Raw genomic sequence first — 27,897 nt, forward strand, 5'->3', positions numbered from 1 at the left:
AAATCTTGGATACTTGTACAGTAGCTTTTGTAGTAGGTGCTTTCCAATGGCATGAGACTTGAACTCAGAGTGATCAACAGTAAATTTGAAGTGCTGAACTATAATGATGGAGTTAGATGTAGAGTTCTTGGATGTGATTGGTGGATGGTTGTGTGACTGCTTTGCTGTATCCAATGAGGGAATGTGAAGTGGAAAGGGTAGAAGGGCTGCCCCAGTGTTAGACGCTCTGCGGACACCGCAGCTGTCCGTGGACAGGGCGTGCCACATCCAGGGTTTTCCAGCAAATCCAGCATAGAAAAGGAACTTTAAGGATTAGCCAATCAGGCGTTGAGGTTGTGGATTTGTGTTGAAAGAGGCTGTGTGTAGTGAAGATGGCAGAGGTGGAGAAAGTCAGGGTGTTGGTGGTTGGAGATATGTTTTTACATGTTTTGGAGCAGTATGCTACATGCAGGACTGTGGCAAACAATTTTGATGTTAAAGGAGTGAAGGTGGGGGGGAGCACTGTACCTGATTTCAATGTGCAAGGAATTGTACAAGTTTGTGAAGATATGGACAGGATAAACAGTCCCCATTTGGGAGTTTTGCGTGTTTTGCATTTGGGCTATGTCAGTGCCCCTACTTCATTAGCAGATTTGGAACACTTGGTTCAAGCAGTAATGTCCTTCCAAATGCCCAAGTTATTTTTTCTGATTTAGTAGCTAGGGCAATATAGGACAATAGTTCTGTTTTTTGTCCTCAGCAAAACATTGCTAGTTGTGCAATCAACCGAGACATGTTTGCTTTCATGCTTAGAGCTGGTATGTTCTTTTGTAATAATGAGAACATTGATTCTGGTAATGCTGTTTATTTTAAAGAAGATGGTATTTCTTTATCTTTTATGGGAAATGACATGCTGTTTTGGAACATAAGGGTTGCTTTGGAGAAGCTTATGTGAAGATTTTAGGAGTAAAATAAGAAAACAAAACCAAAAAAAGAACAAAATAAAAGGTATCCCTCAAACATCTGCAAAAAAACCAAAAAAACTTCTCTTTTCAGAGCCAACCTCAAGGGGGAAATGGGGTAAATAATTTAAATGTAAAATTCATCATGCTCAGATTTTACGATGTGTCCACGGACATGGCGGTTGTCCGCGGACACCGCGTGTTACATACAGGGATTTTGGGGTGGAGTGGCATGAAAATGATAATGAGCAGAGTTGGGGATTGGTCAATAAAGTTTACTGGGTGTGTTGTGTAAGGAGAGAGTTTGTCAGAAAGTATTTGTCCTGAGAGAAGAACAGATAGCTATGGCTGTGTGTTTCAGAAAACAGATTATCTGGATTTTGGGAGACTCGTGGATACATTGGTTGGAGGTGCATGCAGAACGCTGTGGAGTGGATGCACATCTTGGATTACCTCATGTGTAAGTGCACTGGCATGGAGTGCGTGGAATGAAGTGGCTAGATTTGGTACCTCTCTCTGCTACTTTGATGGCACAGCGTCATCCAGACATAATTATTATTAATTGTGGAGGGAACAGTTTAGGACATGTGTCTGGAATTTCTTTGCAATTTGCAATGAAAGAAGGACTTGGGAAGCTCATGGACATGTTTCCAAATTCCCAAGTAATTTTTTCTCGTATTGCGCAGAGACAAATGTGACTGCGTTCTTCTTTATTTGGTCCACAAATGGAGAAAGCGAGGCGCAATGTCAATAAGGCTGTTTGTGCCTTTATAAGAGATGTTGGCATGTTCTCTTTTCACAATGAAAATATTATGCTTTGTAGTACACACACTTTTCGCAGAGATTGTGTACATCTTACTTATGCTGGCAATCAGATTTTTCTCCGAAATATACAAAATGCATTGCAACTTTTTTTGTAATTACATGACTACATTTTGCAGTAGGTGTTAATCATTTGAAGTTTTTGAAACACAAAAAAACACCAAAAGGCTCTTTTCAGAGCCACCTCTTCTTCCCATAGAAAAGTGAAATAGTTCTGCTAATTCTATTTTTAAACAGTGAAAAGTGGCTCTGAAAAGAGCCTTTTTTTTAAAAAAAATTTGTTTTATATTTTTTTAGTTTTTTTAAACATGACACACTAGGAAAGGAGGGGAAAGGAGGGTAAGGAAGGGACACCAACCACGGGGATAAGAAAGGGCAGGTGGAGAGAGGAAGATGTAGGGTGGGCCTTATTCTGGTAGTGGGCAGACCTTCTCGTGCTCCTTGACCGCAGTCTCGAAAGCACTCCAAAGATTCTCCCCCCTGCAGAGTACTGCATCGCAGTACATACACAATATTGTGACCCTCGAAAGGTAAGGGTCAACAGCATCATGAATGGCCTGTGAGGCAGCTGGAGTGATATGCTGTCCCACCGGAGTGTCTCTTATGGTGACAGGAGCGGAAACAGAGGATGCTGTAGAGGAACTCAACCTAATACGTTCATCACAAGGTACAACCTTGCAAATAGCCCCACCGTTTAATGACCTTAGTTGTCGCTTCATTGATGTCGTACCAAAGCTATACGAACCAGGCCTTCTATGAATCAGAACCATGTGGCACTGATTGCAGACCACCTTTTTCGCACAAGCTTTTGGCACTCCATCAAGATTGGTAAACAACCGCCACACCCAAGACTCACGGCGAGTGATGGTAGTAGGGCATTTCCACTACCTCATCCTCTTCATCCTCTTCATCCGTCTCCTCTGCATCCTCACGCCTGTTCCCTTCTGCAGGCCCTTGGGGAGGTGGTGGTGGTGGAGGGGTTAGGGGTGGAGATGAAGCTGAAGTAGCCAAGAGTGCAGGACAGCAGGCAAGAGTCAGCAGCAATGCAGGAAATGCAAGAAGAATCAATGCTCTGTCAGGTAGCCAGAAGCACAATGAGGAGCAATTCTAGGGTGTGGCCTTTTATAGAGGTGTTGATGCACACTTCGCGGACAGTCGCGCTGTCCGCGGACAGATCGAACACCAAAAAAAAGGCTTGCCAGGGACATTGTCTGGGACATTTGCAGTGGTGACCTTTTAATGTAAAATACTTTGGATTGTCCAAAAAATACTTTAAAAGTGGTTGGGGACCCGGAAAGTGTCCGCAAATAAGAACACATGCTCAGCATGAGTGCGGTCACATGATGACGTTGCGGACACGTTTGCGAATGGAATGGCTGTCCGTAGGACACCAAATGTGCAGGGACGATTGTGCACATGCGTGCGGGTGTTCTATGGACAGTGTTCAGGTCCTCAAACTAATTAAAAGTGTGACACACGTGCAACGGATAGTTACGGACAGGCGCAATGTTCATAGGACCTATGGGTGTGGTTCGCATGTGCATAGATGTTCTACGGACAGTGCGGACACTCCTATTTTAATTCGAACAGTACAAACCTCCATTTTGGTTAATTATGGACATTCCGGAGATGGAATGTGTTCTAAGAACAGTTCCATCTTGATTGCGGACTATACTGACAGGTATAGTGTCCTTAGGACACCTCCATTTTGGTTAATTGTGGACATCCCGGACATCGAGTGTGTTCTAAGAACAGTTCCATTTTTATTGCGGACAGTACGGACAGGTATAGTGTTTTAAGGACACCTCCATTTTCGTTAATTGCGGACATCCCGGACATCAAGTGTGTTCTAAGAACAGTTTCATCTTGATTGCGGACAGTACGGAGAGGCATAGGGCCTCATTACACGGACGGCGGTAAGGGTTAACGGTCACCGTTAATGGTACCAGTGACCGTTAACTCTTCCCGCCTTACTACGAGGTCCCTTTGCGGGTTGGAGACTTTAACACCTGCTTTTTGCAGGCGTTAAAAACCAACCCGCAAAGGGACCAGGGAGCTAATTACGGTACCGCAATTTGCGGTGTCGTAATTAGCACCTTCCCCATTCCCATTATGCCCTATGGGGCAAAAATGGGAATGGGGAAGGGCAATGGGGGAAGGGGGAATTACCGCCCCACCAACCTTGGAATAGGGCGGTAATTCCCCTTTCCTCCAAGGCGGTGCCGGTATTTTACCGGCATGGACCAAGGTGCTAATAGCACCTTGGTCCACCGCCGTCCGTTTAATGAGGCCCATAGTGTCCTAGGACCCCTCCATTTTGGTTAATTGCGGACATCCCGGACACTGGGTGTGCTGTAAGAACATCTCAATTTTGATTGCGGACAGTACGGACATGTATAGTGTTCTTAGGACACCTCCATTTTAGTTAATTGCGGCCATCCCAGACATTGAGTGTGTTCTAAGAACAGTTCCATTTTGATTGCGGACAGTACGGACAGGCATAGTGTTCTAAGGACACCTCCATTTTGGTTAATTGCGGACATCATGGACATCGAGTGTGTTCTAAGAACAGTTCCATTTTGATTGCGGACAGTACGGACAGGTATAGTGTTCTTAGAACGCCCCCATTTTGGTTAATTGTGGACATCCCGGACATCAAATGTGTTTTAAGAACATTTCCATTTTGATTGCGGACAGTACAGACAGGTATAGTGTCCTGAGGACACCTCCATTTTGGTTAATTATGGACATTCCGGACACCCGCGCTGTCCGCGGACACCTTAACTGTCTTTTTTTTAAAAATAAGACACAAAGGAATGAAGTAACAACACACATAATATTTTATTATTATATACAAATATAACATTTATGAAAGAGAGGGGGAAGCAGAAACTGACACAAATACAGGGGAATTAGGGGTTTGGAGAGGATGGATGGAAGGAATGAAGGGATTGAAGTCTCATAATGTTTTTCTTGGTGTGGAGGGTTTGGGGATAGTTGACTGGGACATGGAGAGGGGGAACAGGTACATGTGGGACAATTATATTTAATGTTTTCTTTTATGTGGTCCTCCACAAAATGTTTTAAAAGATTGACATTTTCCATTAGCATATCAATTTTTTTTTCCATTTGCTGCAGAACATTTTCTAATGTCTCTTGTTATATTTTTTTCACTGTTTGTATGGTCTGTTAAAAAAAGTGTTAAGTTCACATAAAGTAATGGTTATTAACTGGCTTGTATAGAGAAGTGTCTACCATTAGTATTACTGTCTTCACTCATTTCTTCAAGCCATTCCAAAGTACTGGGCATTTCTGTGTAAAAGAAATATATTACTTTTAGTGTACCTGATAGAGAAAGTTTAGAAATATATAAGAAAAATGAAGTTTACTTACTAGTTTCTGGTAAGTTTTGTTGTTACTGTTGTGTAGGTATGCTGTTGCTTCTTGCTGTGCAGTTTCTGTGAGGTAATTATGTTGGAGGCATATCTTTTTTGTTTTGGTATATTCCATTCTAGTACATATGCTATTTAAATGGACGGTTCATGTCTTACATATATAGGTCTCACTTCTTATTTATTATTACATATAATGTGTACATGTGTTGCTTTTTGAACTTGTTCAGTGTTTATATGGCATGATACAACAATCTAAGATACCCCCCTGAGTTTTTGGGTAGTGTTGATGTTGTCTGCGTCCGTCCGCGGACATACGCACAGTCCGCGGACATCAAAAGCACTAGGGTTCAGTATATTCTATGTTACATGTATATAAAGTAAGGGAATCCTAGTAAACACCTATGAAATTCACACTATGTATATCTATATTCAGTAAAAAAAACTTTGGTAAGGGAGGTTATGGTTAAGTTGCGCTATTAAAAACCTATGAAATTCAGTAACAAAACTTTGTTAAAGGGACAGTATGGTTAAGTTGTGCTACTAAAAACCTATGAAATTCAGTGGAAAAAAACGTTACAGGGACGTTATGGTTCCAAGTAAAACCGAAAAATCCCTCAAATTCGCCAGTTATGGTAAGCTAAGCTACCATAACTCGTGCCACCACTGTGCACTGCTAAAACTAGCACCCAGGACATCAAAGATGACATAACAAAAGTTATTGATTAGTCCAGAGGACGGTGTGATGTCCGTAGATATCGGATGCGCCTGCTGATTGGATGGTGAAAAGCGTGAGGTGCATCAGATTTTTTGAAACGCACTGCCATGTTGGATTCGCGGACAGCGGCCGATGTCCACAAACACTGCAGTAGAAACATGTTAAAAAACACAACATTGCATTGGCAAACAAATAAAACTATTTGTGGAGAGGTGAGGGGTGATGAGGATGGGATGGGATATGGCCTTAAAAAGCCAAGAAACTGGTGTTTTTATTCTCTGGTGTCCATGAACAGTCCAGGGCAGTCCTGTGGTTTTCGCAAACATCTGAGATGTTCGGGGACAAATATGCCTATTTCTGCAATACAGGGTTGGTGAAAAGCAGTTTTTGGATGGTTTGTAACTTTGGTGCCACTCAATGAAACTGCATGAAATTTTGGAATTGTATTCTAGACCAGATGCTGACTGTCTGTGCAAAGTGTGGTGTTGTTTAGTTAAGAGGGCACACAAATAGAGGCGGGGGTTCTCAAAATATTGTATAGGCTTATAAATGTGGTGGCATTTGACGAATCTGAACAAAATTTTGTAAAAAGATTAAAGATGTAAATATAAATGTTTTTGCAAAGTTTGTCAAGAGGGGGCAAAATTAAAGGGGGGGTCTCAACATGTTTAGATTTCTTCTAGCTTGGTTGCTGTTTGACAATTGTGGACCAACTTTTTGAGAAAGATTATAGACCCAACCTTGAATGTCTGTGCAACGTCTGAATGGATTTTTTTTTAAAGATTTAACATGGGCGGATTTGCAGCACACTCATGTAAGGAGCATTGGCAAGCACCTGAAAGCATGGTTTTGCAAATGTGTCCGTGATTTATTTTGTGTGTCATAATGTAGGCACAAAAATAGTGATATATCTTTGGTGAATGAGGTGTAGCCTGTGGCTATGGGCAGTGGGCAGATTGTCCGGGTCATGGCCATGACCCAGACAATCTGGTTACTAGCAATGACCACAATGGATCAGCAATGGGGATAAAGTGGGCATGGCTACCAGGGACCGACTATGTGGTAAAGTTTTTCGAAATTGGGATAGGTTTTAAAGGGAAAAAAATGTGCTTGTGGGTACAGGTTGAAGTGCTGGATGGAATTGCAGTTAATATGCACGAGGAGGGTCAGCAAAAACTGGAAAGCATGGTTTTGCAAATATGTGCTGTTTTTCAATTTTTTTTTTTAAAGTGTAAAATATAAGTACAGCACACAGTGATATAACATTGGTGTCTGGGCAATGGGCCTGCCCTTGAGCAATGAGAAATGTGTACTGTAATTTGCTTATTGGGGCATGCACCATCACCGAAGCGGTAGGTGTGAATGGGAACAAATATTCTGCTTGTGGTTACAGCCTGAAGTGGCGGACTCGATTACAACAAACTTGCACGATGAGCATTAGCAAGAACCTGAAAGCATATTTTTGGAAAGTGTAAGAATGTAAGTATAAAAACTACTGATATGCATTTGGTGTCCGGGTAGTGGGCCTGGTCCTCTGCAAATGCAAAGTGTACTCTGATTTGCTCATTGTGGAATGGGACATGGCCGAAGTCTATGCGCCATTGATTTTGAGACTGACCATGGTTGCAAGCCATGAGCACTGGCCATTGGTTAGATTATTAGGGAATAGTGGAAACTGAGCTAGGATGTAGGGATGGTGCACTGAATAATAGGGGTGGTTTGATTTAGCTGGGGTCATGGCAGAGCCTTAAACTGTAGGCAATTGAATGATGATTTCCATCCCCAGAATGCGCTGCTAACGACAGACATAAGTATGTGTTGCAAAAAATGTGCCTCTTAAAGGAGGTTTATAGTTCGTCCATATTTATGAAAGGAGGAATTATTAAATAACTTATATATAGTGATGTAACACCATGAAACTTATAAAAACCTATTAAACTGACAGAAAAAAACTTTGTTAAAGGGATGTTATGGTTAAGATGCATCCCACCCTTGGCACTCCTCTGCTCGAGTAGTTACCCAGTGGCGATGCACCTTTGCATTTGCCTCCTGGGTTCTCATCGGCACATGTCCATTCATACTTCCCATTCTGTTTATGCACTTCTCTCACTGCACAATGCATATGTGCATTTATAGGAACATTGTGTCCAATTATTTTGTATAAGTAATGGACATGCATTTGTACAAGATTTGGAAAAGATTGTTAAGTGGCAGTTGGTGTGTGGAAGCTCCATATGGTCATAGGGCTATTGTACAGTTTTTGGAAGTGATTCATGAATGGATGTGTGACTGTTTGAAAGCAGGCATTGAGGGAGTATTACAAATATAAAATTAAAAAGGGTTGAAGGGCTGCCCTGTGCAATGGTGTGCACATGCCATCCGGGTGTTTTAATGATCCATGGCATGGAAAAGGGAATGTGGAGGTGTTGGATAGTTATGAAGGTCCATCGATTATGGTCCTTATTGTATGCTACAGAAAAGTATTTTGGACAGAAAATTGTTTCTGTCATTTATATTTTTCTCTAATATACAATTGTATATTAACACACTGGGTGGGGGAGCCAGCCAATCAGGTGGCTATGAACTGAAGCTTGAACCGCCGGTACAAGCCCGCGTTCCAAGTCTCATGATGGCTGGCTCTCCACACCACCATCTTCCTCCCCACCCTCCATCCCATTTATTATTTTTTCACCCTCCCTACTTACCTTATTTCAGCAGCAGCAGGTGCTGCCGCTGCATTTGCACCGTCCATTCACCTCCCGCAGGTTGTCATGGAAAGGGAAGTAGGACTTCATACAGTGCCCCACATTCCCTTTCCATGGTGGCCATCTTGGAAAATCCTTTTTTTTTTAGCACCCCAGATTACCAATTTGGCAATTCGGGGTGCTAATGGCCTTCATCCCTCGTTGCAGGGGCTGGAGTGGGGGATAACAGTCCGTATCCTGCCTTATCTGCCCTCGATTCACCTGGGCCATTAACTTAGGCTACTGGGATTTTGGGAGCTAAATTAATGTAAAGGAACTTTTTGTTGTTGTTTTTGACTTTGTTTTATTCCATGAGATGTCAGAAAGTAAGGTGCGGAGGCAAATGAGGGAAGATGCACCAAGCACTAATATGGAGGGGCAGGGAACAGGGGAAGATGTTGTGCATGTGTTCATCTAAGGTAGGGTGCAGCGTTTCTCATGCTCCTTGATTACAGCAAAACACTGTGAATAGCTCCCCCCGAGTGGTGTGTTGCAGTATATACAGAGTACTGTTGTCTTCGAAAGATATGGATAAACATCCTCTTTTATCACTCGCAAGGAAGCTATTGGGAAGCTATTGGGATTTTCTGTCCCACAGAAGTAGACTGTGTATTTACAGTATTGGTTGAGGAAGATGAGGTGCAGGAAGAAAGCCTACTACTTGCTAAGAAAGGAACAACCTTTCTGAGAGCATTGCGGTGGTTGGATTTGCTGTGGCTCCGCAGTGAGGTGGTCAGATAGGAGTACTGTGCAGGTAGTCCGCGACTGAGTACAACGTTGCACTCAGTGCATTTCACTTTTGTACCTTTAATCTTTGGTACATTCCCAATAGTGGTAAAGAACTGCCACTCTCTGGGTGCTAGAGGTAGGCACTTCCTCTACCTCATCTTCTTGGTCCTTGTCATTGTCTTTCGAAGTACTGCATTTTTTTTGTTGTTTAGGTCCTCCTGCTGCTGGTGGTGGTGGGGGCTCTTGGGCAGGAGGGATGACAATAGCTGATGCCATTTTTAAGATAAATAGTACTTTTGCTAATATTGTTCCAAGCATGTGCTCTGTGCTAGATTGTTAATGGATAATGAGTAAGAGTAGGTGTAGGAGCTGTGTACGGGTACATTTGGAGTTTCAAAGTTCCTAGATCAGAAGAAAATGCAGTTCTGAACTGTTTGCGAAGCACGGACCCATTCGCAAAGTGCAGCACTTTGGCAGATACGTCATCATGCGGTGCATGCTGAAGGTCATGTGACACTGTCCGAAAAGTCTGCGGTGACATCAGAAATTCGCAGATGACAACAGATGCAAAAACAACAGAAAAGGTTGCAAAAAGTGTATAGAAGTGTTAAAAATGATAATAGAAGGTGGGAAAGTTTTAAGGTGAAACTTTCTAAATTGGAAACATATGTTGCAATATACGTATGATATTACTAAGTTGCAGGAAATTAGCGTGCACTGGTAAAAACCCATGAAATTCACGGAAAAACATTGTTAAAGGGGCATTATGGTTAAGTTGCACTAATAAGAACTCAAAATTCACTGAAAAAACTTTGTTAAAGGGAGATAATGGTTACGTTGCACTAATAAAAACCCATGAAATTCATGAAAAAATGTTGTGAAAGCGACATTATGTTATGGTTAAGTTGCACTTATAAAAATCTATAAAATTCAATGAAAAACTTTATGGACATTATGGTTACAAGTCAAACCAAAAAACCTCAGATATTCAGCAGTTATGGTAAGCTAAGCAACCATAACTTGTGCAACCACCGTGCATTGCTAAGACTAACACGCAGGATGACATCATAAATGCAATTGGTGCTTGCAGATGTTATTGTTGCTTAGCTTACGAATTTCTGAGGTTTTTCGGTTTTACTTGTAACCATAACGTCCCTTTAACAACGTGTTTTCATTGAATATATATATATATATATATATATATATATATATATATATATATATATATATATATATATATATATATATATATATATATATTATTTGACTAAATACACCAATATGCAAGATATCGGACTATAAAATCCCTAGAATAAACCTACCCCTGTGGAAAGAACATGCAGAAATTGAAGATGAACGCACTCTAGTTAATGGTGCAGGGGTGAAGAGCAGGACATTTCAACATTGTCACTTTTAAATGGATATGTCTTCTGAGAAGAATTGAACCATGGGCCGGACCTCACAAAAATATTCAAGCCTCTTCTTGGTGGGTCAAGAGTGCCAAACTGGCCTTAGCAGTGCTTTGCATGCAGGTTGAAGCGGATTCAAATGCAGTGAGTCGCCATGATCCAGGAGTCGAATTGGCATCAAGTTGGATTCAATGTGAAGCTTTGTGTGGTTAAATGCAGAATCAAATTGATGCTGCTTGAAGTGTCTGCTAGGTTAGGTCTGTCGGTTGAGCTTTTTTGATGCAATGAGTACCATTTGGTTGAGTCAGTGGGTGAAACAGTGCTTCCAGTGGTTCCATTAAAAGTCTGCAGATCAATGTAAAAGATCCTTGCAGTTCAAGGTATGATGAGCTTCTTGTTTGAGCAGAGCGGGTTACATCCTCGGCTGGTGTGAGGTGGCAGCAAACTGGTTTGATGCAGCAACAGAAGGGTTTGAGGTTCTGATAGAGTTCCAAAGGCAGCATTGCAGTTCTTGGATGGTTTGAAGTCATTTAAACATGGTTCACTCTGACTTGAAGACCGTTCGAAGTAGCAGACAATATTAATCCAGCTGCTTTGGATTATATGGTACTTCACTCCGAGTCCGGGGAGGCTAGCTTGCACCTGCAGGAGTCCTTCAAGTCCAGTGAGGAGCTTGGCTACCAATGCAATGGGCAGAGAGTGTAGGTCATGGTTCAACAGTCGTCACACCCAATGCTTCCTGGGGATGGTTAGGGTCTAAAAATTGCCTCTGCCTTGGAACACCAGTTTTCATGTCACAACTGGAGGGCTTTGGAAATTAATGTTCTTCCAACAAGATTGGAAGAACATTAATTCTGTCCTTCCTGAAAGTCCAAAATGAATCAAAGAAGTAGTGGGAGGCTCCTTCCTTCTAAATGTAAAATGTCACAGGGGGCCGTACAAAGTCAGGAATGTTTTAAGGGATACAATCCCCGTCAAGGTGACAAGTGGGCTTGACCGTCTTATATCATAGCCAAAGGAATCAAAGAGAGACCGCTTTCCTGCATATTGTCCTCCCGACTGAGCAGTGAAAAGGAATCTGCCTAGAACCCACGCAGCCTTTTCATAGCTGGCCTCAGCTCACAGGGGTGACATGAGTATAATGCAAATGTGAAGCGGCTTTAATAACTGTGTGTGATATCTGTCACCAAACCAAAATCCAGGTACGGCTGGTTTAATGTATTTATTATTTTTATTTACGTATGGCTATATCAAAAATGCAACCTTTGGAAAAATCAATCAACATTTAAAAAAAAAAGGAGAAGAACACAAACAATTTAAAAAAGGAATTAATCAGTAAACCATTAAAAGAAATTGAAAACATTCTTTCCTTTAGATTTCAACAATTGTTGTCTACTTCCATGGGAATACCTCAAATGAATTACCCAACTCCTGGTCCAAGTTTAAACTCTTTATAAAGCCTACAACAGCAATAACTATCAAAGTGGGATGACCTCCCACAATCAGAGCCGTATGTTCTCCAAATGAATCTAATGCGATTTACCAATAAACTTCCCAAAACACATTTGTCGACGGACAGTCAAAAACTCACAATTAAGCAATAAATGCTGCATTGTTTCTCCTGCATCACGATCTTGACACAATCTACAAAAGACATTTAGGACCGATATCTAGCCTGAATCTAAGAAAATCGCTACATACGTTCTTTGTTGGATAAATGTTCAGATATGGTGCAACAATCCCCATTCACTTATGATCTCTAAAAAGATGGCTAGGGATCAATAAGAGTGAATGTCATCTACAGTATGCACCCAATGTGACCTAAAAAGGATTTTGTTTTAGAAGACATGGATTTGCAATACCTTCACGCTCTTTCAGACCCAGTTCCTGAAGTAAGTTCTCACTTGTATGCTGCATATACTGCTGTACATTTTTATAAAGAGTATCCTTTGGGCATCTATCAGAGACTGGTACAATGATGACATTATCCAGTCTGCATGTACTCTTAGTGACTTAAGTCCCAGCTCATATCATGTGAATGACAAGGGTACACAATTCGGCAAGCAAAGAGCTTTCTTCCAGATGAGCCCCTCAAAAAGAAGATGTTTACTGAGAATTCAACAGAGAGACATGTCTACCCCATATAACAGTTTGGGGCCAGACTTCCCCTCATAGAATGTAAGAATGGGCTGGATTCAGAATTTTCTATGATCTTTAGCAACTGGCTAGTGAGCATTAATGACTTTTTGTTTAGGAAGTCCATTAAATAAAATGTTCCGGGGTAATCCACAATGGGTATTCCCAGATATATCATATAATGTGAATATTGCAACTGTGTTTTGTTCAGGACCCAGGTGGGCTTCCAACACATCTGGGAGACCGGAAAATGCATCACCCTCACTTTTGTAGGATTCATCTTTAAAAAGTGAATTTCCATATACCTGGATAAAGCATCAATCAGCCTTTGCCAACCCAGGGAGTAAGATAGAATAAAAGAAATCATCTGCATATCCCATTACAAGGATTTTAGTATTCCCTAGTTTAAGAGGTGCAAAGGCTTCCCTGATTAAATATTCATGCAGGTCTGAAACATAAAGGTTAAAAAGACAAGGTGCCAAATGCAACCGTGTCTTAAATCAGATTATGTGTAGATCTCCATCTACAGAGCTCCCTCGATGTTAAGATGCACCAGGATATTCGAGTTCTATGGAGCCCCAACAGAATTTTTAGGAGGTCATACGGGATTCCCCAGGAGTTCAGCTTGGTCCAAAGAAATGAGTGGCTTACCAAATCGAACGCATTAGAAAGATTGTGATTGATCACATATATATATGCTCACTTTTCTTGGACTAAGCAGACTCCTGGAGATATTTAACCAAAAAACCATTCAGGCCCATCCCCTGATTTTTCGAAAGCCTGACTGAAATCATTTTAGCCTACCTACCCTCATGGCCCATAATCAGAAATCTGAAAAAATGACAGACGCAAACATGTTTGAATTTGCATCCATTATCATGATAGGACAGTAATTTATTGGGTCCTTTCTTATTCCCTTTGATGTATTGTTACTACGAATCAAGTAGATCAGGTCTCTGGAAATCGTCCTGTTCTGATAGCATCATTAAATAGGATGCTCAGAGGCACATTTTGCTGGATCTGATCGAAGCAACATATTAGGAAGACTGTTTGGCACCCCTGCCCTTGATCTTCTAGCCCAATTAATACAATCTTCAACTTCCTCCTGTGAGGCCTCACATAAGTTCGATCTACATGGGTCTATGCTGGATTGCCACATAAAGACACCATCAACTCTTGCACATATAGAAATAAAGTGGTTGACCCAGACAACCTCAGGTATAGGATTCAATTGGTATATAGATTGTGAGACACCCACTGCATAAATAAAGGTCCAGAAACTTGAAGAATCCTTGGTTCTGAGGAGTTCAACCATGAATTCTCTCTCTCTATGTACCCTAGCAACACAGTGATTCTTTACCCACTTTTTTGTAGGAGAGTTTCACTTTCTCAATCCTAATGTTGTGAGCAATTTGGGAAAGCTTACGCCTCTTAATGGTACTAATCTAAGACCTTAGGAGACACTTCCTTTCCCACAAACATAGATCAAACTTATGACGATGTCTCTTCAGGATTTCATCATCCTTTTTGCCATGCCTGGGTGGGGGGAAGACTCTGTCAATTAGACCAGCTAGATAGGGGTGAAACATCAACCGGGAATGTGTAATATTTTCACACAAGGGAACAATCCTCAAGGATCATATCCAATTCTGAATTCAATCGTGCTATTTTCCCATTATCCCACCGTAGTCTGTTTAGCCTCGAATTTACTGTTACCTCAGGGACGTCGAGTTTTAATTCTTCCCTCCTTTCAACATCAAATGAGGGAGCTAGAATGCTGTGATTGCTGACTGTAGTGCTCTCAACACAAAATTATCACATATTGAGTAGGGCATGGAGTCAACATATATGTAGTCTATTACAGACCCATTTTACCCACTAAACAATGTAGGTTCATCTCCAGTTACATTACCATTTAGCATTTTCAGACACAAGGATTTAAAACTAGCCTACCGTCTATGGCCGTTGTCTACTTTACTGGCATGTTTTTTATGACTCCATCAACGACAATGGGCCCAGGCCACTCTCCTCAGAACATGATGAATTAAGATCCCTGCACAGAGTATAATGCCAAAATGTACCTTTTCCCACCACTTATAGAGAAAAACCATAAGACCATCAAGAAAGACCACCCAAAGGGTGCAACTCCCTCATGCCAATAGATGTTAATAACTAGCATGGGTGTAAATATTGTCTTCTAAAGAACTTCAATTTCCGTTGCTATTGCCCCAATCTATATATTTGATTTGCTAAGCCTGCGGATGGGCATGAGACCACCAAAAGGGCAGCCCCTGTGGTGTTTCCCAGCTAATTGTATAATCAGCCATTAAAGGTTCCTCAGTGAGCCAAGTTTCTTGGAGCAGGAAGATAGCAAGGTCCCTTAGTTTGTTAACAGTCTCAACATTTGTGAACAAAGAAAAGTGGCCTCTTGTGTGCTAAGGAGCCACTTTTAAGTCTGCTCCTAGCTAGCGGACCCTTTTCAAAGATTGTCGGGTGGCTCAAGTGAAATTCAGAGCTCCCGCCACCCATGCCCAATCTTCCTTTGCCTGAGTGGGTACTCTGCCGAGGGAGGACCACGCCACATTCCTCTGGCCTTCAGATGATTGGTTTACAGGGACACAAAGCATTATTGTGTGTGGCAATTTGGGAGCATTTTTTTTCAATTTTCCATTCTGATGTTCTTGAACACCCCCACCTTCTTACTTCAATCTCAGGGGGCATTCATTGCCCGAGTGGGAGAGAACACAATTTAGAGCATGTATATAGAGTGTTGCTATTCCCTCCTGTACCAACATGCAGACTGATACAACCAGAAGCTCCTCATCCTGGACAGAATTATTTTCAGGCATGTTTCTAGAGGGGAGTCCATGAACAGTATCTTCCTCTGCCAATGGGAAGTTGAATCCCTGAATTGGAGGAGTCACAACTATTGCATAATTTTGTGCATAATTCTGTCTTGCTGGAAAAAACCTGTGATTTTGCCAGCTGAGGCTGCTTTGTGTGACTGGCCCAGGAGTACAGAGTGATAGAGGAAAGGGGACTCCTGAGGAGTTGACTCAAAGAGGGTTGTATCAAACCCTAATTGTCCCCTCACAATGTTGCTGCTTAGATCATCCATATATGCAACAATGTGGATGATACAATTCACAATTTGAAGTGCTGCATACTACACAGAAACCCCTAGGTCTGGGAACACACGGCACTCAAAGTGTTCACCCCTCCAACAGGAGCATGCAATAGAGGGTTCAAAAATTAAGTAAAGATGCACCTCTTATTAGTTGACAAATGGAATCAATACAAGAAAAAAAACGTCCAATGCTCCAAAGCTTCCGACTGCCACCGGAGTGGAAGCGCTTCTTCAGTTGATAACCAGTACATCAATGAAAGGATTCAAGAAACAAGATTTCCACAATGACCAACCAGGTTAGAATTTCTCGCGCAAACTAAGAGTGAAGGATACCATTGAGCTCTGCTTTTTGGAGAAAAAGGGAGCCAGAAAGTTATTTCTCACCAGTCTCTGTTGTAGCAGTTTTCATGGATGCCATGGCTTGTTTTTTGCTCTGTGCTCCCTAGGGTCCGAAAGCACCCAAACACTAAACCACTTTGCACTGAACTCTACGCATGCGCGCATCGCGTGTGCACCCTATACTTAATGGCTCCTGCCCTTAAAGTGAAAGTGTTCAAATCCTCACAGGGTGTTTTCCAAGTAAACAGAGCTCAGCAGCAACACGTCCAGTCACTGATAAAACACCAAAACACTTTTAACTGAACACTTTGCGCTAAGGTGTATTATTATAGATTACCCTGTCACCAGACTGAGTGCCCGCACAATAAGTATGGTGTTGGATCAGAGGTGCAGATTTCAATGCAAGCTCTGTCTGCAGTGAGGTGCATACACGTGCAGTGTGGTGTCACAGCAGCTGTCAAACACGGCACATGTGACATTTCAACTTGCTCTGTGCCACTAAAGGGCAGGAACTGCACATGAGGATTGATGCAGCAAGGCACATGTGCCCTCCATGCTTTTGGCATAGAGCTTTCTGGAAATGGGTTCATTATTACATCACCCTTTTTGAGAGAGAATTAACTGCAAAATGTCGTTATTTAATAAAAATAAGAAAAAGCTAGAGATGGCAATTCCTCACAGTCTTCTTTTGCAATACTAAATTAAGACAGAGATAGCAATACAAGAAGTGTTGATTGTATGGTATTGGAGAAGGAGAGGCGCTACAAGCAAAAGTAATGAAGCACCCATATTGAAATTATTAGACTGACCAGTCAAGGTAAGGCGAGGATAAAAAATACAGGGTTTAAAATGACGTTATTAAAATTGCAGAGAAAGCAGTGGCTACATTTCAGCCTTCAGACCAAAGTGCTAAATTTCAGTCTTTGGAAACAGATGCTATCAAGGAATGCAGAGGTTCCTTTCTGAATTCATTACTCAGAATTGACCCCTGCTCATTAATCAAACCGCGCCCTCTATTCATTTAACACATTAGATGAATACATACGAACTGTTACCTTCACAGAGTTTCTGCTTCATGACTTCTCGAATCTTAGATATTGCAATGTAGTCTTCCACGTAGAACACATAAGTAAATGATGGTTTGTTTGCTATGGCCCTGAGCTGAACCTCTTCGATTTCGGATCCAACCCCAATGGCAAATAAAGTGATCTTGTTTTTTCTTGCTTCTTCTGCTACCTCTTTCACTTCATCCTGGGATTTGCCGTCTGTGAGCACAATTGCAATTTTAGTTAGAGGTCGCAGGGATCGAGCAAAGAGGTATTCAACTGCAAACTGAATGGCGTTTCCTGTCCGAGTGTTTCCGCCCAGGTATTCAATGGACGCCATTTCACTGAGAAGGTCTTCGCTCGAGACATGTCGCCCCAGTGGGATTTCAAGCGTTGGGTACTCACTGTACTGCACTACACCAACTTGTGTAAACTTGGGGCCGATATCAAAATTCCTTGAAATGTTCACAATCCAGTTTTTGAGTATCTCAAAATTCTCTGGCCCCACACTCCAGGAGCCATCCAAAATAAAAACTAAGTCTGTTGGAGCAGTTCTGCAACCTGGAAAGAAACAAAGCAAACACGTGACTGTGCTGAATTCATCCAACCATATATTGCCAAATCTAAATAGATCGCAAACAGAAGCATAATTAAACAACATGAATGCATATGTCATTTTTTGAGAAAGATAGCTCAAAACTCTATGGAAATATCTCATGCATGATACTTGCCAGGATGTACGTTTAAAAAAACAACACGTTTTATGCAATTTTTACGGTGTGCTATCTTTTGAACGCAGAAAACAAACATTGTTGAGTAAACTGCCACTATCCAAAACTGTCCCTGTGTACTCTAGGACTGGTGCAGGTTTATATAATAGCTCCAGCCCTAAAATATGTTGAAAAGTGTGTTCAGTGGATGAAAAGAAATATTGTTACACAACTATGTTTGTTTTCAGTGCTCAAAAAATATAGGGCCTCATTACGAGTTGGGCGGTATTCCTGTGGTAAATCCACTGCAATACCACCCAACTGAATTACCAATACCGCCCTTGGTCTGGCGGAATTACTGTCAGATTACAAGTGGCAGTGGTGGAGTAAATCCACAAAGAAGGGATGGACTTCTTCCATGCCTGGATGAGCTCACTCCCTATTCCCTTACTGGGTTCCAGTCTATTTTGGGAATAATTAGTTCCTCTTTTAAATGATTGTGTTATAAATCATAAATCCACAGTTCTTTATATAGTTTTATCCAGTATTCTTGTTTATTCCTGACCAGTCAGTGTTATAAAATGTCTGCCAATGCATTTCGGACCTCCGTCCATCATCAGGGCTATTAACACTACTATTAATAAATCAGTGACAATTCCATCATTCCATTCCATTCCCAATTATTCACCATATAGTGAAATTCATAAAGAAAATTGCACATACCGGAGTATATGTAATCCACAGTAGAATTCAAAGAGGTAACAATACAGAAAACAAATACAAATTAAAAAATTCACTGTAGACCATTGTCATTAAACATTGTTGGTACATATACTTGTAATAAGTGAAATATCTCTACCTGTTTAGCTTTTTGTCAGAGTCTATGTTCACCTCTGTTAGATTCACTTCTGTACAGCCCGTATTCTGTAAATTTAAGTATCCAGATTTAACAATCCCATAGCTTGAGCTTATATCACTTATACATCTCGTGTTTTCCTCCCCGCTCTTATCCTTACCTCGAACCTGCTCTGCTCGATCGATGCACTGGCTGCTCCAAAAGGAGCTGCCACCATCTAACTCGGCGTATATAGACGCTATCCTCCATCGTGCATGCGCGCTATGTCCCGTTCTCTGCAACTGTTCATCACGTGCATGCGCGCGCTGTTCGTCCCATATTATCAATCTTAATAACATGGTGCCTACTTGTAATCACTTTATTATATTCAATCGCAAAACACATTGTTCAAAAGTTATTAGAGCTATGATTACATGTTTGTATATATAGCCTTTGTGTTTGTTGAATGCGCGTGTGTGCTCGTAGACCACTACAATACACGACCCCGCGCATGCGCATGGGTCTCGAATATAGTGTCATTCCTGGGATCCGTGAGAAGACAAATGAATCTCTCTGCAAACGCCTATTTCTCTCATTATTATAATGATTGATATTTAAAAATATTTAGCAACCTATTTCAATCATAAAAGAACTGAATTCCGTGTTGTACACATACCAATCTTATGTTCCCAGACTCACCGGTCCCAATCTTAATTATACACTTGAAAAAGCTTTTGCTCTCCTCCTCACTTGTCTATTTAAATTTAACAGTACCCGTTCTTACACACAAGTAATACAAACAATTATGTCCATAATTCCAACTTGGGCATCCACTCTTTGGCAGTGGAACACTGCCTTACATCCCACAGGGGGTAGATTCCCTGCGGGACATAACGTGGATCCTCAATAAGTGCTTCTTTTCGGTACACTCATTTGTTTAAAAATTCACTAAGAGCACTTAAAATTCAAACATTCACAAAAAACACATGAAGTTCAGTTCTTCATTTATGCCCCCTGGTCTCAGGGAGTCTAGTTGATCAATCCAAAACGACTCAGTCTTCTTCCCAGGTCCTCATGTGCATTCTGTTGTTTAATAACTTCCAGAACTTGTATTCTCATCTGGCTGATATTGTGCTTCATTGAGTTCCAGTGTCTGGCCACTGCTGAGTTCACATTATTATTTTGAATACATGATCTGTGCTCGTTCCATCTTAGTTTTCCTGGTCTCCTTGATTGACCTACATAGTAAATGCTGCACGGGCATTTGATACCATAGATTATGTTCGCTGTGTCACATGTAGCATATCCTCTTAGTTTTTTCTTTTCACCCGTACGGGGGTCATCTATGGTATCTCCTTTCGTTATGAAGTTACAGTTACTGCAGTGCAGACAAGGATATGTCCCTTTTCTTGTTGTTTCTGGTAGTTTCTTTCCAGGTCTTGTTTTCACAAATGTATCTCTTAGGTTTGCACTCCTTTTGAACGCAAAAGTGGGTGGTTCTCTGAACAAATGTTCGACTCTCATGTCATTGGTCAGTGTGCTCCAGTTTTTCTTGATTATATTTTTGATCTTGTTACTCTGTACTGAGTAACATGAGAGATGCACCATTTTCGGATCTTTTTTTACCTTCTTCATGTCACTGTTTAAGGGTTCCTTCAAACGCTCTTTGGCTGTCTCTATCTCTGCCGGTTTATACCCCCTTGCTTCAAATCTTTTGCCCATGTTCTCAATCTCTTTTTCAAATGTCCTAGGATCATTAACGATTCGCTTTACTCTCATCATTTGGCTAAAGGGTATGTGTGATGTGTATTCAGAGCTGGATAATGACCCCCACGAGTGAGATACTGAAGAACTTGGAAGAACTCTTGGAGAAAGCAGAAGGATTAGGGTGGATAAGTGAAAAAACAAGATCTTATCTTACTAACAAACACCCTAGGATACCGAACTTCTACACATTGCCTAAAATACATAAAAGTCTGATCAAACCACCAGGCAGACCCATAGTTTCTGGTGTGGACAGCATATTACAACCGTTGGGACAATATATTGATCAGTTCTTACAACCATTGATACAAAAAACAGATACTTATATCAAGAACACCACCCACTTTTTGGAATTATTAAGAAAGAATAAATATATAGCTAACTCAATTATGTTTACCATTGATGTAAAGAGCCTATACACGTCTATCCCGCACAATCTGGGCATGGAGGCAATAGAATGGTTACTTCTCAAGGAAGGAGACTTGAAGGCAATTAAGGAATTCATTTTGGTGCTACTACAATGAAAATTCCTATTTTATCTTTGGAATTTGGATCGGTACAGAGGAATCCTTCAATGAATTTTTGACATACCTCAATAATATAGGCCAACATATACAATTCACATATGAGATTTAAAAAAAACTCAAATCCATTTTTTAGATGTGGCATACAGATTCAAAATGACGATTTCTCGACCAACATTTACAGGAAAGAAACAGACCGCAATAATTTACTCCACTGCCTCAGCTTTCACCAACCAAGTTTAATCAGGAACTTACCCTTTAGCCAAATGATGAGAGTAAAGCGAACTGTTAATGACCCTAGTACATGTGAAAAAGAGATTGAGAACATGGGCAAAAGATTTGAAGCAAGGGGGTATAAACCGGCAGAGATAGAGGCAGCCAAAGAGCGTTTGAAGGAACCCTTAAACAGTGACACGAAGAAGGTAAAAAAAGATCCGAAAATGGTGCATGTCTCATGTTACTCAGTACAGAGTAACAAGATCAATAATATAATCAAGAAAAATGGGAGCACACTGACCAATCACATGAGAGCCAAACATTTGTTCAGAGAACCACCCACTTTTGCGTACAAAAGGAGTGCGAACCTAAGAGATAAATTAGTGAAAACAAGACCTGGAAAGAAACTACCAGAAACAACAAGAAAAGGGACATATCCTTCTCTGCACTGCAGTAACGGTAACTTCATAATGAAAGGAGATACCATAGATCACCCCCCTACGGGCTTTTTTTTTTTAAATGCTGGGTGCAGAAATAAGTCCCTCACTTTTCGCTCCTCCTAGCCTGCCCTGACTGCCTGATTGCCTCTCCGTGCCACTCCACGGAGTTTAAGAGGTTTTGATGGCTAGCTCCACCTCTGCCGCAGCAAAACTGTACAAAGACTCTGAGCACGCTGCAAACTCGATTGCTCTGCCCCAACTGATAAAATGCGAAATAGTGCACAGTGCTAGTTAACCAAAGATGACCAGTGACTAGTTAACCACCTGGGCAAAGGAATGTTGTGTGCAGAGCCAGTTTCGGTCATTATAGCATGCAGTATACTCCGTTAAGATTACATACTACTTGGAGATTGCAGACTTATTGACCCTTACAGAGACTAATTGCTATAATTCTGCAATTCCACGATTGGGACTTTCGGAGACTAAGTGGTATAGAGTTACTCGAGGGAGGCTGATAGTCATCATATGCCCATATGCCACCCGACATCAATTTGCTTTCTTCTCTTCAGTGACTGCGGGCAGGCAGAGGGTTTGAGCTGCTGAGTAAATAAGCAAACTGTTTGAGAACAGTACATAAATATCTCAATGAAGCCCTAAGCATTGACTGCCGAGTTCATTAGAGTTCTATCCTAGTGGGTGGTGACTGCAGGCATCAGAAGCCTTTGAGCCACCCACATGCTACATTGCTCAGCCCTTTGCAACGGTGACTGTGGGTCTTTAGAGTGCCTTTGAACCGATAACATTCTTTTATTATAAAGATTGGCCTAATAGAGTTAACTTTTTTTTTCCAAAACACTGCTAATGTTCTGTGGGAGGTGACTGCAGACATTAGTGGCCATTGTGCCTCACACGCTCTTTGAGTGACTTCTTTCCCATCGGTGACTGCGGTCCGTTTAGTTTCTTTGAACCGATTGCAATTTTTTTAAACTTAGAAATGTCACGTATGTACTATCTGAGGAGTGGGGTTTTGGAGGATGACCTAAGAATGCCCAAACTTGATAACCAAGTGGTGGCATGGAAATCTGCTGGAAATGATCCCTCTCCCTCGGGTAGGAAATCTAAATCGCTTGGAATGGGACCCTCAACTGGCCAGGTAAAGTCCTCATCGTCTGAGGGAGTAAGAGAGAACGCCTAAAAAATTGGTCCAGAACCCCTAATAAAAATCACATGACTAAGACTCTCTTACATGCAGGGATTAGAATTCACGTTAACGGCAAGCACCATGAAAAGAACAATACAGGATTTCTTCCCAAGAAGGAAATGTCAAAGTGTGGGGAATATTGATCTCTTTGAATTAGAGGACCTCCTGAGTAATTCAAATCCGAGTCAAATGGGTGAGAATAATAGATGCTCAACAAAAATATATCTTAAGAAGTTACCCTACCCTACTCCTAAATGAACTCCCTTTCCATCAAATTTAGCCTGCAGCCCAATAAAAACATCTGAGAAGACACAGGTCAGTGAGACAGTAATAGATGAAAGATGCTGTGGGTCTTTAGATGGAGGGGAGGACAAATCATACCAATAGAGAGAGGTGAATGGACACACTCTGGCAACTCTAGCTTTTGTTCCCAACCCCCTGGTAAATGTCTGTCACGACCCTCACCCAAAACCCCCTCTGGCAAACCCAGTGGCCAGGTGGAGTCAGGACTTGGGCCTCTAGAGCCTGGCATCCTCTTCAAAAGCCCTCATGGGGCCAGTCCTGGCGCCTATGGCGCCAGGCTCATACACCATGAAAAACAATGTGCTTGGGAACTACTTTATTGTATTGTCAGCCAACATGGAGGCATCCACATAGATTGGTTCCTAAGAACCAAGCTATGTGGTCTAGTGTTTTGGGTGTGGTAGCCTAGGGACTTCTTTACCTGGACTATTTTGTTGGGGCTATTTAAACCACACACGAGCAAGACAACACGCTTCGCGTTACTTTGCAGCTTGCAAAGTGACGCTCACCGTGTCCAGCTATTCCCTCGAACCTCGGAGAAGCAGAACCTGCAAGGAGACAAAAGGAACATCATTAGCAGCAGCATCTTACCTGCAGTCTTCATCTTTAGCCACTATTGAGAACAGCTTCCTCGAATCTGCACGCCTCCCGGACAGAACGACCTGAAAGAGGAAGATAGAAGCAACATTAAAGAAAGCAGTAGAGACATTTACAAATTACGAACTGCTCAAAAGGCTTACCTGGCTGGTCGCCTCTCGGCTGGCATCACTCCGGACATTCCACTCGTGCTGAAGAACACTGTAACCTACAAGGAAGGAAAACACAGGTTAGCAAAGGCAAGACTTTGCAGCGCTGCGCATAGCGCTTACTTACCGCATCATAGTGCTCTTAATGCGCCATCATTTACCAGAGGTGCTCAACCAAGCCAGTTCGCCGCGCTGAAGCTCCGCATACCTAAGGGAGAAAAAAGAGACATTTTAAACAAAGAAAGGCATGCAGGATAGCAACAAAACTAAAGAACAGCTATAAGACCTACCTGAACAATATCAAACTGGCTGGCGTCAGTGAAGTAACTGGACCGCACTCTCCCATGAAAGACAACGCGCCCCTGCAAAGAAGGCAGGACGGAGAACATGCCTAATTCAACCACAAGGTGAGGAGAGGGCGCCATGGGGACTGAAATCATACAGGGGTGGAGGGAGGATACTTCCCCCATTCGGTCAGTCTTGAACACAGTCCTCCTGTATTTTCAGGCAGAACCTTCCCCGCAGACCACATCAGGGCAAAGCTGAGAAGCATACCAGCGAGTAACCCGGCTCGGTGGTGTCCCTGTGGATACCAGGTGAGCGTAACAGAACACAAAGCCTACCATAACAAATCCACCTGGGCGCCATGGAGACATCAGAAATAGACCAATTGGCCCAATTACTAGGAGAGCTTTGTGCTGAGGTTCATTCTGCCCGACAATAGACTAATGCCCTCCGGAGAGACCTAATAGTGACCACCAAAGAACGCACTGAAGAGATTAGCAGGCAATACTTGCAATCACAGGCAGGACAGATGCCTCTACCTGGAAGCAATCCAACGATGCAAAACCCCACCATACCACCCACTCCAGTACAGATCAGGTTACCTGGAACAGTGCCTCTGGCACCACCAGAAAGGTTCTCAGGCGACCCACGGAAGTATGCGGCATTCATTAATCAGTGCTGCCTTCATTTTCTTTGTAGGCCTGGAGCATTTCCAAACGACCAAGCTCGGGTAGCTTTTGTCTTATCATACCTGAGTGGTAGTGCAGCAGATTGGTCGGTGCCATTGGTAACCCATGACGCTCATCTATTACATGACTTTGGGGGGTTCCAGAGAGAAATGGAAAAACGTTTTGCTCGCCATACCCAGGAACAAGCAGTAGACAATGAACTCTTGTCCCTCCGACAGGGGAATCAGGACTTGTTAACGTACATTGCCACCTTCAACAGACTGGTTGCCGAAGCTAGGTGACCAGAAAACAAAAGAACCACGTTATTCCATTGAGGCTTACAAGGCGAATTAAAGGACGTCTTAGCCCACGTGGTTGATCCACCTAGAGAGTGTGCAGAATTCATTAATCTGGTCATGCAGCTAGACCACCGGTTGCAGGACCGAAAGGCAGACCAGTCTAAGACGGACCCTCGGACCGTGTATGTTCGACCAAGGGAAAACACACCCCGTGTACCTGAAAATGCTGTAGAACCCATGCAGATTGGAGGGATGCGGCCTCCATTAACAAAACAAGAGTGAGACAAAAGAAGACAACAACAGCTTTGTTTGTATTGTGGGAAACCAGGACATTTCCTGAAGGACTGTCCAGTAAAACCCCCAAGAAGAACAGTCGGGGCCACAGAGAAAGATGAAGCTAAGGAATCGGAAAACTACCAAGCTCGACAAACGTAGAGGTCAGTTTGTTGAATGAGAAGAAAGAGTTGCTGACCTCGCACTTTGCAATACCAGTGATCTTAATTAACCACCAACAGTCGTCAAGAATGCATGCCGTTGAAGCATACATCGATAGCGGAGCAGTTGGAAATTATATTGATCAAGAACTGGCAGCAGAGATGGGGCTTCCTTTGTGTTCTAAGCCAACTATGGACAAGATAACCACCGTGGATGGGACAGAAATCACTTCCGGACCAGTAACCCAGTGCACAGCCAGGGTAATCTTGCTGTGCCAGGATGGACATCGGGAGTCTATTTCATTCGATCTCATCAAGGCACCTCAGTTCAGGCTAATACTAGGGATGCCATGGTTGGTTGCTCACAACCCTTTGATAGACTGGCGGGCACGAAAATTAACCTTCCCCGGTGAATGCTCCCCTGCCTGCTATTACCAAGAGGAGAAACCCGACGTCTGTATCCCCATGACTCCCGGAGCGACAGTATCAACCCTGGGAGCAACTAATACCTTGCCAAGTGAATACCATGATTTCCAGGATGTTTTCCAAAAGGACCAAGCCAATACATTGCCGCCGCACAGGCCCTATGACTGTCAGATCGACCTTGTTCCTGGTGCACAAATCCCTTGCGGCAGGATCTACACTCTCACAGAACCAGAAAACCTTCATTTGAAATCCTATTTAGACCAGTACCTTGCAAACAGATGTATCCGTCCTTCAAAGTCCCCTGCAGCCAGTCCTTTGTTCTTCGTACCGAAAAAGGAAGGAGACTTGAGAACATGTATTGACTACCGCACATTGAACCAGATCACCGTGAAGAACCGCTACCCCTTGCCACTTATCCCTGAGATGCTAGACCAACTTAAAGATGCACAGATGTATACCAAATTGGACCTTCGAGGAGCGTACCACCTGGTCTGAGTCAGAAAAGGAGATGAATGGAAAACCGCCTTCCGTACTAAGTACGGCTTGTTTGAATATCAAGTCATGCCCTTCAGGTTATGCAACGTTCCTGCAGCATTCCAGTATTTAATGAATGACGTCTTAAGGGAGTTAATTGATGTGTGCGCCGTAGTGTACATAGACGACATCTTAGTATACTCAGCCTCGGAACAAGATCATGTCAGGCACGTTCGTTCAGTCCTCACCAAGCTCCGTCAACATCGCTTGTTTGGAAAGCTTGAAAAATGCTTTTTTCACATCACCGAAGTAGAATTTCTTGGTTTTATCCTTTCTCCAGGAGGCATCAGAATGGACGTGCACAAGGTAGATGCCATTCTGAAATGGCCTTCACTGACGTCTCTGAAAGGGGTACAAAGCATACTGGGCTTTGCGAACTTCTACCGCCGGTTCATCCCAGACTTCTCTCAGGTTGTGCACCCAATCACAGTACTATTATGAAAAAACAATAAAAAGTTTGCTTGGACCGAAGAAGCAGAAGAAGCCTTTCAGGAACTTAAACAAAGGTTTACCTCTGCTCCAATCCTGCGACACCCTCGCCCAGACCTCCCTTATGTCGTTGAAACTGATGCGCCGAGTCTCGCAATGGGGGCTGTCCTTTCAGAGAGAGACCCGGAAACCGGCCAGCTACATCCTGTGGCCTTCTGGCCGAAAAAGTTCTCACCTCCAGAGATTAATTATACCATCACGGACAAGGAACTCCTGGCTATCAAATCTGCCTTTAAAGCCTGGAGGCACTACCTTCTGGGGGCCAGACACACCATTACAGTCATCACAGACCACCGAAACCTGCAATATCTCAAAACAGCCAAGGCCCAGTCATCGCGCCAATTACGGTGGGCCCTTTTCTTCGCCGAATATGATTATGTAATCACATTTCGACCAGGAGTCAGAAACGGAAAGGCGGATGCCTTATCTCACATGGGCATAGATGAAATAGTATATACAACTCCAGACCCAGTACCTATTATACCTGAAGACAAACTCTTGGGTATCACGACAGCCTTAACACAAGCAGAACTACGAAAAGAAATCTAATGGACAATGAATCCTGGTGCCTACCTCGCATGGCAAACTCAAGGAGAACAATACACCATCAAGGACCATCT

At 42.5% G+C, this 27,897-nt stretch overlaps 1 protein-coding gene across 1 annotated transcript in view; it reads right to left on the reverse strand.

Annotated features, from left to right (window-relative positions):
* The window catches only part of COL21A1 (collagen type XXI alpha 1 chain), a 1,372,657-nt gene that overhangs the window by 1,035,775 nt on the left and 308,985 nt on the right, over positions 1 to 27,897 (reverse strand). The window contains exon 3 of the mRNA XM_069606149.1: positions 17,413 to 17,964. Coding sequence (XP_069462250.1) covers positions 17,413 to 17,964 — 552 coding nt within the window. The remainder of the gene's footprint in view (positions 1 to 17,412; positions 17,965 to 27,897) is intronic.

This window comes from Ambystoma mexicanum, chromosome 4p, assembly GCF_040938575.1.
Source record: "Ambystoma mexicanum isolate Mex_15411 chromosome 4p, UKY_AmexF1_1, whole genome shotgun sequence".
Classification (NCBI taxonomy): domain Eukaryota; kingdom Metazoa; phylum Chordata; class Amphibia; order Caudata; family Ambystomatidae; genus Ambystoma; species Ambystoma mexicanum.